The sequence below is a fragment of the Gouania willdenowi genome, chromosome 6, assembly GCF_900634775.1.
Source record: "Gouania willdenowi chromosome 6, fGouWil2.1, whole genome shotgun sequence".
NCBI lineage: Eukaryota > Metazoa > Chordata > Actinopteri > Blenniiformes > Gobiesocidae > Gouania > Gouania willdenowi.
The window spans coordinates 65339592-65354791 of NC_041049.1; the positions used below are offsets into that span (position 1 = coordinate 65339592).

The 15200-nt window shown below is 42.6% G+C and overlaps 1 protein-coding gene across 1 annotated transcript; it reads right to left on the reverse strand.

Moving 5' to 3' along the window:
* Positions 1–156: 156 nt before the first annotated feature.
* drd4a (dopamine receptor D4a) lies at positions 157–14199 on the reverse strand. The gene is made up of 4 exons (XM_028448335.1): positions 13960–14199; positions 11125–11237; positions 7573–8162; positions 157–371 (listed from the first exon to the last, which is right to left on the reverse strand). Exons 1-4 carry the CDS (start codon positions 14197–14199, stop codon positions 157–159), a joined length of 1158 nt encoding a protein of 385 aa, XP_028304136.1.
* Between the last annotated feature and the right edge of the window lie 1001 nt (positions 14200–15200).

The window sequence follows — 15200 nt, forward strand, 5'->3', positions numbered from 1 at the left end:
ATTGTCTTTTCCTCAGCAGGAAACCAATTAGTAAAACCTGGTGCTCAGATGAACGAATGCTGCCATCGAATATAGAAAAATAAAAATCTTACAGAGGAAGTAAACCAGCTGTCGATGAGCTAAACACAGTTAGCATACTGTCTGATAGCTTCCTGGTTAGTGAGTCATAGGACAGCAGCTGTTAAGAAGCTTCTTAAAGAATTTCCTGAACTCAGTGTTGAAGACGGTGTAAATGACGGGGTTCAGGGCACTGTTGACGTAACCAAGCCACGTCACCACGCTCATCAGGGCCGGAGGAATGTAACAACCCTGACACCGAGCTCGCATCGTGTGCAGGACAAAGAAGGGAGTCCAGCAGAAGAGGAAAGTGCCTTTAGGACAAAAGAAACAGAATGTGAACGTTAGATTTACCAACACACCAACTGAGATAATGCAAATGTTTATGCGCTAACATTTCTAGTTCAAGGTTTATTGTTGGAAAGTCTACTTCACGAGGAGCAACTTATCATAGTGTTGAGGTTATGTATTAATAACAGGAATCGTAGATCACTGAATGCATCAAATACTAAGAGAAATTATGGCTGTAATGTGTTTCAGAAAGTTCAGCAGCAGGTTGTTTCCACATGACTGAAGGACAAAATGGCAGAGTCCATGTTAATTCTGTTATGGGTTATAAGGTTACTGTCAAAGGTTCATGTTATCCGTACAAATTTGCACATTTACATTGAGGATTCACAATTGCATTTGTAGCATTTCGTCCTTATGATAGTAAACCGGTAACACTATACTTGAAGTTTTATACATAAGGCTGACATTACTCTGTCATTAGGGTTATCATATCATGAAGCTGTGATTAAATTTTGTTATGACACCTTTGGAGCTATGTTGGCATTTTTTTGGGTGGTGGGATCTAGTGGGGTTGGAGTAAGGTAGGGTTAGGAGTTAGGGTTACATAGGGTTAAAGTTAGTGTTAGGGGTCAGGTAGGGTTAAGGTTAGGATAGGGAACTAAGGTAAGGAAAGGGCAACAGGACGTCTTTACTGTATATTAAAAAACCTTTAATTTTGTTTAATTAGGGTTAGGGTTAGGAGATAGGGTTATGTAGGATTAGGTAAGGTTAGTGGATAGGGTTAAAGTTAGTGTTAGGGTTAGGATAGGGAACTGGAGATAAGGCACGGGCAACAGGACGTCTTTACTCATAAAAAAAAAATTAAATTAAATTTAAAAAAAACTTTAATTTTGTATAATTAAGGTTAGGGTTGGGTGGGGTTAAGGTTAGGGTTTAGGAGTTAGGGTTGGAATAGGGAACTAGTGAGGTGAGTTTTCCGTAATTTCTGCTGCCCTGCTGTGATATTCTGTGTTATCTCAGCTATAACTGTGCCATGCTTTCATTTAGTGGTATTAAAGATAAAATTTTTCCTGTTTGGTGTGTGTGTGTGTGGCTCATTCTTTGAAGATGATATTTGAAAATCACTATTACTATAACCAGGTATATTTAGGTAGATGATGAAAACTGAGTATGCTCAAATACAAGTGACGGCTAATGATGAGGAGGATGCATGCTTTTATTAACACTTCATCTAACCGAGTTATCGCCTTAGGTTAGATTCACAGCAGGGTGTGAGGTACTTAACTCTGTTAAATCTGACATTAGTACAAAGAGTTTGACCTCCTTCTGACGCACATTGATTCCTTTTCTATTGTTTGCAGACTGCTGTCACGCTGACCTCATAACTCTCAGATAATCAAATAATATCCATTCATCAGCATTTCCTCTGCACTCAAAAATGTGTCTGAGCAGACCTTATGTAATAATTGGATTTCACATTAAGTAGCTGCAAAGGATTAGCTGCAGTGTGTCAGGGTGAAGCACTTGTTCGCATTAGGACCAATGCCAGAAGCTATTATTAGCCACACCCTCTTGACCTGGACATGCATCAGAGGTAGGGGGAGGCATCTTAAATGCATAGACTTAGCAGTGATATCAGGGTTGATCTGAATATTAAAGTTACTGACTGTTCCTCCTTGATTCACAGAGGACTACAGGACGCAGGGTTGTCAACCTTGGTGCCCAAGTCTAGGTCAGAAAAAAGGGTGGACTGACCATCTGGCATACTGGGCATTGTCCCGGTGGGCCGTTGACCTAAAGTGGGCCAGTCCGGTCCACTGTGTGTTTTTTGTTTTTGACGAGCAAGTCAAAGGCAGACATGGTAACAGATGGACAAAAAGAGTCCAAAAATGTGGCAGTAAAATGTGGAGTAAAAAGTGACTAAAATGGGCCAAAAGCAGTCAAGAGTGGCCATAAAATGGGCAAATAAAGAGGAACCAGGTGGTATGTAATGGCAAAGGGTGGCTTAAATTGGCAAAATGCAGCAAACAATCGTGAAAAATGGCAAAATGTGGTAAACATTGGTGAGAAAGGGCAAAAATGTGGAACAAAAAGAGGCAAAATGTAGGAAAAAAAAAAAACAAGTGGTATTTATCGGGCAAAAATTTGCTTATTTGGATAAAAAGTGGCCCAAAAATTAAAGGAAGGACAAAAATTGGACAAAAGTGTCAAAAAGACGCTGCAAAATTGTACAAAAATATATGAAAAAAGGGATTTTTATTGGCAAAAGGTGGCTAAAGTATGAAAAAAATGGGGCAAAGAAAGTCAAACAGGTGCTTCAGTGATTTCACACTGATGTGGGTCGTTTCTAATGTTAGGAACACATGGTTTCTGTTTGGTTATCATCGCTAAAGCAATGGAGTTTTGACTGCTTGAGCAACATCTGTGTTAACTGTTCTGCAAAAGGGTGGAAATGTTTCAATCCAATGAGAAATGGTTAACAACACATGGGCCAGAGGTGTCTTGAGCTCTGCTGAGAGTGGATTTCTGTTTCTTTAAGCAGGTCAAAGTAATCAAGAAAAACAATGTTTTTTGTGTTTCCTACAGTCAAAAAAAAAAAAGAAACAGACCATAAAAAGCACTGAAATTAACTGGTTACATTTTTTTTTTAAAAAGCCAACATGCAATAGTTTGTATGTAGCAAACCAAACCAAGGGATTCCACTATTGTAGGTGTGTGAACAGATCAGCTGAGCATGAGTAGAAAGTGTTAATAATGTGCTCACACACAACAGACTATTTATCCAACAAACAAACCATACGTAACTAAAGAGGCGAAGCATTACAGCCTTTGAAAACAGCTTTAAACGGCAGAGAAAGAACACAACAAGGTGCTTAGTGAGACCTAGAGCAGCACAAAGAAACCATTGAGCAGAGTTTTACAATCAACAGCTCAAGAAATCAACAAGACATTGGTTTTATATATTTCACAGTGTGATGAGCTCCATGGTTCCGGCAGCTTATATCACATCTATGAATATAACAATTATAACTGAATAAATAAAAAGCTAACACCTAACTTGTGTCGTTTTTTTTAGATGTACTACACGTCAGACCCTAGTATAGCTTCCAAGAAGGTACTCTTGCATTTTGGTGTGACTTATACAATGATTATAAAAGTCGTAGTGGTTCAGTGTAGCTTATATATCTACAATAAGGCATTTTTTACATCTCTTTACACATACTGTACATACAAGTGTACAACAATAGCTGCATAATGAAGCAGAGACTCATTTGGACAAATTGCATTTACAGAGAAAATGCAAGTTATAAAAAATATAAAATATATTGTATTAAGTTAAAATTTTACAAGATTATAAAATGTAAAAACACCCAAATAACAGTGCAACCAAATAAATAATAGTGTGAGATTTTGCGTGTGACTTGACATGGCAGTCTTTGTTTCTGCTACACTTGTCAGACATTAGGAAACCTATTTTAATAACAAAATATATCATAGACGTGTGTGATATTATCCCAAAACATGTGGAGAGGGTTCAGTCTGTGTTAAATGGTTATTTTCATGATTTTATATCCCCAGTTTTTTGCCCTCCTGTTTTTTTCATGTAAATGTAATATCTATCTATAAAGCAAGGAACGTCTGTGTGTGTGCTCCTCAAATATCTCTGCGAATCAGGCTCAGACTGACCAGCCACCCTACGGAGGAAACTCATTTCGGCCGCTTGTACCTTGTTCCTTCGGTCATGACCCAAAGTTCATGACCATAGGTGAGGGTTGGAACGTAGACCGACCTGTAAATCGAGAGCTTCGCTTTTTGGCTCAGCTCCCTTTTTACAATGACGGACCGGTGCAGACTCCGCATCACTGCAGACGCCGCACCAATCCGCCTGTCGATCTCTCGCTCCATCCTTCCCTCACTCGTGAACAAGACCCCGAGGTACTTGAACTCCTCCACCTGGGGCAGAACCTCATCTCCAACCCGGAGAAGGCACTCCATCTTTTTCCGGTCGAGAACCATGGACTCGGATTTGGAGGTGCTGATTCTCATTCCGGCCGCTTCACACTCGGCTGCGAACCGATCCAGTGAGAGTTGAAGGTCACGGTATGTTGGAGCCAACAGGACCACATCATCTGCAAAAAGCAGTGATGCAATACTGAGGCCCCCGAACCGGACCCCCTCAACGCCCTGACTGCGCCTAGAAATTCTGTCCATAAAAATTATGAACAAAATCGGTGACAAAGGGCAGCCCTGGCAGAGTCCAACCCTCACCGGAAACGATTTCGACTTACTGCCGGCAATGCGGACCAGACTCTGACTCCGGTCATACAGGGAACGAACAGCTCCTATCAGGAGGTTCGATACCCCATACTCCCGGAGGACCCCCCACAGGAATCCCCGAGGGACACGGTCAAATGCCTTTTCCAGGTCCACAAAACACATGTGGACTGGTTGGACAAATTCCCATGACCCCTCAAGGACCCTGCTGAGGGTGTAGAGCTGGTCCACAGTTCCACGGCCAGGAAGAAAACCACATTGCTCCTCCTGAATCCGAGGTTCAACTATCCGGCGGATCCTCCTCTCCAGTACCCCTGAATAGACCTTACCGGGGAGGCTGAGGAGTGTGATCCCTCTATAATTGGAACACACCCTTCGGTCCCCCTTCTTAAAAAGGGGGACCACCACCCCGGTCTGCCAATCCAGAGGCATTGCCCCCGATGTCCACGCGATGTTGCAGAGTCATGTCAGCCATGACAGCCCCACAACATCCAGGGCCTTGAGGAACTCCGGGCGGATCTCATCCGCCCCCGGAGCCCTGCCACCGAGGAGCTTTTTAACCACCTCGGCAACCTCAGCCCCAGAGATAGGAGAGCCCACTCTCGGGTCCCTGGGCCCTGCTTCCTGATTGGAAGGCGTGTCGGTGGGATTGAGGAGGTCTTCGAAGTATTCCCCCCACCGATCCACAACGTCTCGAGTCGAGGTCAGTAGCGCACCATCCGCACCATACATAGTGTTGACGGTGCACTGCTTCCCCCTCCTCAGACGCCGGATGGTGGTCCAGAATCTCTTCGAAGCCGTCCGGAAGTCGTTCTCCATGGCCTCACCAAACTCCTCCCATGTCCGGGCTTTTGCCTCGGCGACTGCCGTGGCTGCACTCCGCTTGGCCCGTCTGTACCTGTCTGCTGCCTCCGGAGTCCCACAGGCCAAAAAGGCCCGGTAAGACTCCTTCTTCAGCTTGACGGCATCCCTCACCCCCGGTGTCCACCAACGGGTTCGGGTATTGCCGCCACGACAGGCACCGACTACCTTGCGGCCACAGCACCGATCAGCCGCCTCAGCAACAGAGGCACGGAACATGGCCCACTCGGACTCAATGTCCCCCACCTCCTCCGAGACATGGTTGAAGTTTTCCCGGAGGTGGGAGTTGAAGCTCCGTTCCTCCCAATCACGCCCCTCCAGGTCTCACGGTCGCTGCCAACGTGAGCGTTGAAGTCCCCCAGCAGAACGAGGGAATCCCCAGAAGGAGCACTCTCCAGTACTCCCTCTAAGGAATCCAAGAAGGGTGGATACTCCGAGCTGCTGTTTGGCCCATAGGCACAAACAACAGTCATGATCCGTCCCCCCCACCCGAAGGCGGAGGGAGGCTACCCTCTCGTCTACCGGGGTAAACTCCAACGTACAGGCACTAAGTCGGGGGGCAAGAAGTATAGCCACCCCGGCCCGGCGCCTCTCACCATTGGCGACTCCAGAGTAGAAGAGAGTCCAACCCCTGTCGAGAAGGCTGGTTCCAGAGCCCTTGTTATGTGTCGAGGTGAGACCGACTATATCTAGTCTGAACTTCTCCACCTCGCACACAAGCTCAGGCTCCTTCCCCGCCAGAGAGGTGACATTCCAAGTCCCAAACGCTAGCTTCTGTAGCCGGGGATCAGATCGCCAAGGCCCCCGCCCTGGACGACTGCCCGATCCACATTGCACCGGCCTCATATGATCCCTCCTGCGGGTGGTGGGCCTACGGGAGGGCGGGCCCACGTCGTCCTTTCGGGCTCTGCCCGGCCGGGGCCCGTGGGCAAAGCCCCGGCCACCAGGCGCTCGCACTCGAGCCCCAACACCGGGCCTGGCTCCAAGGTGGGGCCCCGGTAGCGCCAATCCGGGCGACGTGAACTGCCTTCGTTGTTTAATGTACATATATGGCTATTGAACCGCTCTTAGTCGGACCCGTCACCTGGGACCTGTTTGCCTTGGGAGACCCTACCAGGGACATTAAGCCCCCGACAACATAGCTCCCAGGATAATTCGGGTACTCAAACCCCTCCACCACGTTAAGGTGGCGGTTCATGGAGGAGTGTGCTTATGTTGTTTATAAACATAAGTGATCATTATTTATTTTATTTTTTTTTATGTTGTTTATAAAAATAACTCAAAAAATAATGATCACTTATAAAAGGAGGCCCTAAAACAGAGATTTGCAACTTCTAACACATCGGGGGCTACAAAAATTGGATTGTCTGATCCGAGGGCCACATTATCAACATTCATGTCAACATTTAGAAGAATGACCAATCTGAGCATTAACACGTGCTTGAAAGCAAACATTTTGTGTTTCGTGTTCATTTTGTCGATTTTCTCGACAAAATGGCACATTTTTGTTGTCTCTTTGTGTTTTTCAAGTCATTATGTGAGTTTTTGTTACATTTTTTCTGTTCTGGTTGTTAATTTGTGTATTATTTTGTCATTTTGTGTAATTTTGTGTGTATTTGAAGTCCTTTTGAATATGTAGTAATTTTGTGTGTTTAAGTGGTTGTTTAGTGTCTTTGTTGTCATGTTGTGTGTTTTATGTATTTTTGTTGTTACTTTTTGTACTTTTCTTGACATTTTGAGCATTTTGCTGTCGTTTTCTGTGTTTCTGGAGTTTTGTGTGTTCTGTTGCACTTCGTATAACTTCCAACTTCATGAATTACAATTTTGTTTTCGGAGGCTGCACAAAATTACGGCCACCAGTTGCCTATGTCTGCCCTAAACACTGCGTTACTAAGAGCCCCTTGCAGAAGGTAAGATGGCGACGACCATGCCTTGTTAATGACCAGTTATTTAGTAGCCGTGGCGGTGGCTGCTTTACAAGGACTTATGAGTAACCTTACCTGGCTAAACCTCTAGTATTGTACATTATGTTTGATAGAGCTTGCAGTTACAGTTCACTACAGATACCCGTTAGTGAAGTCTACTCACCCACGACAACAGGCAGCACCTTCATAGCCTTCCTCTCCCGGCTGTTGATCTTGGCCCTCTTCCTTCGGTGAGGGTCTGGGTTGAACTTGATCCCTGTGAAGCTAACTGTTGGCACGGGGGCGTCCATTAGCTCAGATGAGTGGAGGGGCCGATCTGAGGACGGAAAGGCCAAAGTCTCCTCTGGAGTATCTGGTGACTCTCTCTCTATGATGGGCGGCAGCGGTGGAGGCAGCGATGCCAGAGGAGGCAGGGAGGCGGCGGCCTCCTGCAGCTTCCTACAGGCTTGGATGCTATTCTTCAGCTTGGCTTTACGTGCTTCCTCCCAGCGCCTCAGACCATGAAACATCCCACAGTACAGCATCAGCATGATGGGACAGGGGATGAAGAAGGAGCACACGGAGGAGTATAGGATGTAGTCATCGCTCTCTAATTTGCATTCGGTGGGGTCGCGGCCTGGAACGTTGTTGATGCCAAAAATGATGGGCGAGGCCACCGCCAGCGCCAAGATCCAGGTGGCTGATAGTAGCACCGCCTGTCGCAGGTCCACGTGTTTTCTGTTGTAGTTGAGAGGGATCAACACAGCAATGAACCTGAAATGAAAAAGTTAGAGAGATGAAGGTCTGATGTTTGGTTTAACTAAGCAATATCACAAGAGAGGTGTCACTAGCTGGGTTTCCATTGCAGATTTTCGCAAAATAAAAACAATATTACTAAATTTCACTTTGAACGTGTTTCCATTGAAGGTTGCATAGGGGAAGAGCTTCGTAACTCCCGTGAAATCTTAACCCGCGAGACTTTGCTGTAGAAAGATGGACGCTCAGAACCTCCTTATAACTCTTCCATTGTTGTTTGATGTCTAATGTGGCAGTAATACATTTTAAGTATAATGCTAAGAAACGTCTTGGTCTCCTCTTCTGTTTACACGTACCGTGTCATGTTGGTCATGTGACCAGGTACGTCACGTTATGTGACTTGTATTTGTGGAAAAAGTGTTACCGTAGCATTTATTTAGCGACATATTTCAATATTGAAACTTCTGAAATTCCTCGTCATGAAAGCCTCAAAACATTTTAGCAATATTTCAAGTGCTTTTTCAAAATTCAGGTGTTTCCATTACCAGTTTTTATTGCAATATTTAGATAGAAATGCAGCTCATAACAATCCCAATAATGCTGCAAGTCCCACATAATAATCTAATTTACGTAAATCTGAAAAGAGCGTCTTCGAATTAGTCTTTTGAATAAAATGTTATTTCTTGTCTACACAGTGTCTCAAATTATTTTTTAGTCAAGTACCGATATGAAGGATGAGTAACAACATTCATCTTGACCAAAAATAAGTTTTGGCTTTAAAGTAACACAGTACCAAAGACAAACAAAACCTAAAAACCTTAGCTTTGCTGTACAAAATGTAGCTGTCAGGGTTATGAATGCCCCCGGGCCCCCCTAAAACACTCCCCCTATGCTGTGAAAAATTCCTGGTGAGAACCCTGAGTGTAGTGTATCCTCAGTGAGAAGATGAAGAGGACGTCCTGGACAGGTGAACAGATGGACTCTTTGTAGCTGTCTTTGAATGATTTAGACCCTGATGTACTGGTAAATGTATAAATGCTGCTTCAAAAAGCTCCAGATCATCACTATCAGTCCATGTTAACATGGCTGCGCTCCATCTCTCTCAGATATAATCATATTTCAGGGAGTCTGTGATTGGACATTTGTAGAGCAGCCTGGGCTTCCATCTCCGAGTTTGGTTCCTCAACATCGACCAAGAGTTTCAATAATCGTATTGTGTGAAAGTGAGACAGACTAAACAGAACTGGCAGTTCATCACTGCAGACGTACGCTTCATTTGGACTCGTGATTTTCCTTGTTCATTGTTCTCAGACAGACGCTGTCATCATTAGTCCACATCAGAGCGAGCAGCGTCTGACCCCGACGACCTTCACCCTGAGCTTCACCTTATCCTTGGCAGACTCGTCAGATCGCTTGCTCAGGGCTCCTGTTAGATTAACAAGCTGGATGTCCTTGGATGACCCTGACGTGGGGATGTTTAAACCTCTGAATGTGTAGCAGGCTCTGAGTTATAGCTGGGCTTTGACCTCCTGCTTTCAATCAGATAGAAACTACTTTCTATTATTATATTCAACTCAACTTTGCTTTGATTCCAGTGAGATGTGTCTGTCTGCAGAGCTGGAAACAATACACAACCTACCAGGCATAATACACTTGGAATATAGTTGTCATGGCCTGCGAAGGGTCGGTGGTTTTTTTTGTTAACTTCAGTTCAGTCGTGGGTTCAAATCCTGTTTTGGCTATTTTTCAGTTTGGGTTTTGCTCTGATCCTTTTTTATACTAGTTCCTTGTGTTGTTACTCAAGGCTGGTCTTGATCTCGAGACCAGCACTAATTCCTGCTATTTTTAAACTTTTTTTATGTGATAACAAGGAGAAGAACTGGACAAATGATAGATGTCCTTAATTTATACATGAATCCTCCACATATAATGACTGTATGAGACCCCGCCGTGCACGTTTGGGTCTTATTTTTCTTAAATGCAATCAAGCTTTGCTTTAAATCGTAATTTCTCATGGAATAAAATTGGACTGTTTTGAGACATGTTTGACTTTAGCTACCACACCTGTTTAGTCTTTATGTGAGCTTTAATTTTTATTTGTTTTTTGGTACAGAACTTGTTCAGGCTGGACATTTGATGTCATTTACAGTTGACCTGTTCCAGAATAGTTGGTGTTGAAGGTCCAAATAAAGCATTTCCCATTGGCTCACTGATTGTTATGTGACACCTGCAACAACTGTGACGAGCTATTTTATTTCTTGGCAGAAATACTTTTAAACACTTGCTGTACATTCACCTGACGTAAAAATCTTGTTTTCAGATATTTTGGAGAATTTGTGAATTCATCAGTAGCAGTAGTAGTTTTAACTCACACAGTATGAATTTTAATTTTTTCAAAGGATTCAATTACACCAATATTTTCTGGGCCAACCATGTTTTGATATTGGTGAGGCCCTAAAGGAGTGGTTTTAGTATAGCATCACCTTTCCTTTTCAGAGGCAGCGTCTGCATAACAATAAAACAAAGAAAATTTGGCATTTTCTGAAGAAAATGCAAGTGAGGATGCAGCTGCTGCATGAGGGAATTCAGAAGATCCATCCATTCCACTCAAAAATTGGGATTAGAACTGAAAAGTCACTGCGGTTGAAGGGCTGCATGTCAAAAACAGTTGAAGATAGAAAAAAGTTGAAGACAACAGTTGAAAGACAACACACAGCTGAATATTCTAAAAGTTGAACGTTTGAGATCGGTTGAAGAATGGGCGAACAGCTGAAGTTCAAAGCTGAAGGAAAAACAGTTAAAAAGACGGATTCCCCTGTTATAATAATGAGGACCCCTGTGCTGAATTGTAGATATTTTATTATTAGATATCTTCATTGTCAAAATCGGTCAAACGTTAAAGGAGGTGAAACGCGCAGAAACTACAACGGAATAAATCACCAGTGTGAAAAGAACAGCTTGTGTGAGTGGATTCACTGACCTGTCGATGCTGATAGCACACAGGTTGAAGATGGAGGCGGTGCACAGCATCACGTCCATCGTCATCAGAGCATCACAGATGTTGGTGCCAAGTGTCCACACGCCATCCTGGAACTGAAACCCAAAACAAAGGCTACAGTTGGGATTACTGTACATGTAGGAGCCAAATGACCCAAAACACCAGCGTTAAGGCCTAATCAAGAGATGGGCAAATGTTATCACAGCGGGGCCAGAAATGTGATCCGAGGGCCACATTATCAACGTTCATGCCAGTATTAAGAATAACAACCAATCTGAGCATGAACACAGGAAAGAACAAAGGGTTTTGGTGTTTTTTATGTAGCTTTTTCTGAGTTTTTAGTCATTCTGTGTGTTTTTGGAGTCATTTTATGTATTTATCTGTCATTTTAGGAATTTCTGCTGGCATTTTGTGTATTTCAAGAGCTATGTTTGCATTTTATTTATTGTCAATCTGTGCCTTTTTTTTGAGTTTTTCCGGTATTTATTGTGTTTCTTTGGTGTAATTTTGTATATGTGTCATTGTTTTGTGAGTTTTTTTTTGTTGTTTTGTGTGTCTGATGTCATTTTGAGTGTATTATGAGTCTTTTTTTGTGTATTTTGGAATCTTGTGTGTATTTGTTGTTGCTTCGAGTATTTGTATCGTTGTTTCGTGTATTTTTGGAGTTATTTTGTGTATTATGTTGGGCTTATCATTACTTCAAATTTCTTGAATTACAGAATTAGACAGAATTTATCTGCTGCAATCCAACTCACTGCAACCTCTCAGACATCAAAAGTTAATATTATTTACAACCTGCAACATCAACCTGGGCCACAGAATTGCGTTTGTCTGATCCGAGGGCCACATTATCAATAATCATGTCAGCATTCAGAATAATGATTGATCTGGGCCTTATTACAGGAATGTTTCATTGTTTTTAGTCATTTTATGTTTTTTTCTTGTTGTTTTGCATGTTTTCGTTCTTGTTTTGTATAATTTTAGATACATTTTGTGTTATTGTGTATTCTGTCGCTTAACTTTTGTGTATTTTGTGTCATGTCACGCATTTTCGTAATCATTATGTGTGTTTTGTTGTCATTTTGTGGTTTTCATCATTCATTTTCTCTATTTTTTGTGTATTATTCTGTCATTTTGTTTTTCTACTGTCATTTTTTCCATTTTTGTATTTCCAAATTAAATTTCTTTTGAATCATTTTTCTTAAAGTCATAATTAAATAACTGCTTTATGTCAGATTCACTTCTTGAATTGACATTTTTGAGGGGCCTTCACAAAACTAGATGGCCAGTTGTCTGCTGTGGGACATAAACTCACAAAAGAGGCATTTAGATGCAACACTAACACATTGTGTGTTGTGTGTATTATTTTTAGAATGCCATGTTGTCGAGAGGCCCCTCAGCTGAACTTTGGCCCCTGGATGGAAGCCAGGCCTAGACCGGGCGTGATGTTTGGGCTCTATTGTCCCAGATCAAGAGCGGCCGCACAACGGCTACACAATGTCCACAGCTCAGCAGGCACAGCTCAGTACAGGGGGGTGGAGGTGTGTGTGTGTATGGGGGGGGGGCAGCAGCAGGTGAACGTCATCTCGGCTTCAAATGATGAGCGAACGATTGAAGGAGAAAAGGAGAAAGTGACACATCAGGTCACTCCGACCTCGCTCCAACCTCCTATATTGTGACATCATAGAAGGGGCGGGGCCACACCATGCAAGCAAGCAAAACGTAAACGTATAAACAGGGGTGCACAGTCGGGCTTACGTCACAGATGACGTGGTAGTAAAGAAACAGGTACAGACGAGTAGGCTAATATAATATCCAGAGGTGAAAGTAATGGATTACTCACGTTTGAGTTGCTTTTATGGGTACTTGCACTTTTTTGAGTATATTTCTAAATCAATAATTTTACTCGTACTTAAGTACGATTTAAAATAAGTAAATTAATTTGTTACATTTCTACACCCAACCATTACTGAGTTAATTATTATTGCTTTGTTTTTAAAATGATCAACGGACAGAGATTGTGAAACGGCAAAAAATAAAATGACCAAACAACACTTTACATGTTGAATGAAGGTTATTTTTCAGAAATGTATGTATAAATTCATTTTTATTTTGAATTGAATTCATTGGTGTTATTTTATCCTAAAAAAAATATTTTACATTTTGACAAACCTTTTTTTATTTTATACATAACTTAAATGATTTAAGTTCCAATTGTGGTAGATTTTGTTTCTTCCTTTGTAAGTTTATACATAAGATGTTTAATGTTTGCAAGGGAACCGTGGCAAGATTTATTACCAAAAATAAACGTGGGGGGTGATAGTAACTAGTAACTTTTACTTTTGAGTCAGAGGTTCCATCTAAGGTACCTCATGATTCGATTCGATTCGAATACGATTCAGGGTGCTACGATTTGATTAAACAACGATTAATACGATATTAGCGATTTTCAATGCATCCCCCCCCCCGGCTATTTCATACCTTTAAACAAGGTATATCCAAAAATTAAAGTAACCAAACAGATGTATCACCATTATTATCTATATTTATGTAAAATCCAGCAGTTATCATATTACAAAATAAATAAATATCACAATATAAAAAACAGTTATATTTTATTGAGCTACTTTTTACCTGTATTTCAGTATTTTATGTATTACTTACTTGTAGTTGAATTTCAATCAAGTAACAGTACTTGAGTATATATTAGTACTCTTTACACATCTGTATGAGACAGGTGTAGACTAGTAGGCTAATATAATATAATATAATTTATCTAATATGTGAGAAGAATGAGAAGCTGAGGTAAATGATCACCTCTGCGTAAACGAAGAGCGGCAGGACGAGCACGGCCAGCATCAGGTCCGCCACCGCCAGGCTGACTATGAAGTAGTTGGTGGTGGTCTTCAGCGCCTTCTCCGTGAACACACTCAGACACACCATCAGGTTCCCGCAGATGATCACCACGATCAGCAGCACTCCGAGCACCAGAGCCGGCAGGTTGTGTCCCGCCGGTGCCGCCTCCAACTCCGCTGCAACGCTCAGGTTGGCAGACATCCGTCCCGGTCCGAGCCCCAGCAGGAGGCCAGCGGGCTGTCATGGAGCCGGTGGCTGCCGGTCACCGGGGCCGTGCGGTCTATACCTTGCGTTACAGGCTTGTGGTCCAACCCAGGGGCAGCGGTGCGTCCTGGCGCACAACTTTACGCACCAACTCGGTGCGTAAACACTACGTCCTCTATGAAACTAAGCACATTCTGCAAAAAGCATTCAACACAAATCAACAAAACCTCGTCTATTTTTTTTTTGGGTCGTTTTACAAAACACATGCCGTGTTCACGAGCAAGGAGGAAACAAAGTTAATCCGAAAACAGCTTCAAGCTGTGGATCATGGGAAAGATGAGGAGATCCACCATTGGCGTGTGAAGCTAGGAGACCAAGGTATGTGTGTGCGTGTGTGTGTGTGAGATAGGCTACCTACAGCCACCTGTGTGTGTGTGTGTGTGTGCGCGCGCGCGCGGGGCCAAACCAAACCAAACCATTAAAGCCGCTTATCATGCGCTTTATACAGTTTCCTTCAGCCTTTGAGCCACAGCTCCATCCATCCATCCATCTGTCTGTCTGTCTTCAACTGTGAGCGTGCGTGTATATCTTTTTTCACCTGTAGGTTACAGATTGTTATATACTGACTGCACCGACAGCCACTAATGTGTTTACCAAATACCCATGAACTTCATCGACTGATTTTTTGGTCACACTTTAGCTGCAAAGACAATTAAGATTGATAAAGCCTTTTATTAGTCAATTAAAGCATTATTGACCTGACAATCAGCGTAACTTTATATAAATCCTACATGGTTATTTGCAAATGCACTAAAAGTTTGTCGATATTATACATTTCGGTTATAAAATCAAGTTGAAGGCTATTATTTGTTTGGCAACACTTGATTCTATTTATATCAGCTTAAAATAAACCAGAAGCCATTTTTTAGTTATCATGACTACCTGTCAACATTGAGCTGTTCTGCAAACCTGCATTTAAGACAATTTTATGAAATAAT

What these genes read in the sequence shown, in the direction of transcription:
- drd4a (XM_028448335.1), bottom strand. Translation starts at nt 14,199, where the DNA reads ATGTCTGCCAACCTGAGCGTTGCAGCGGAGTTGGAGGCGGCACCGGCG. An exon ending in CGCTCTTCGTTTACGCAGAG is followed by an intron (nt 11,238 to 13,959) that starts GTGATCATTTAC and finishes TTTGGGTTTCAG; the next exon opens with TTCCAGGATGGCGTGTGGAC. An exon ending in TGTGCTATCAGCATCGACAG is followed by an intron (nt 8,163 to 11,124) that starts GTCAGTGAATCC and finishes TTTTCATTTCAG; the next exon opens with GTTCATTGCTGTGTTGATCC.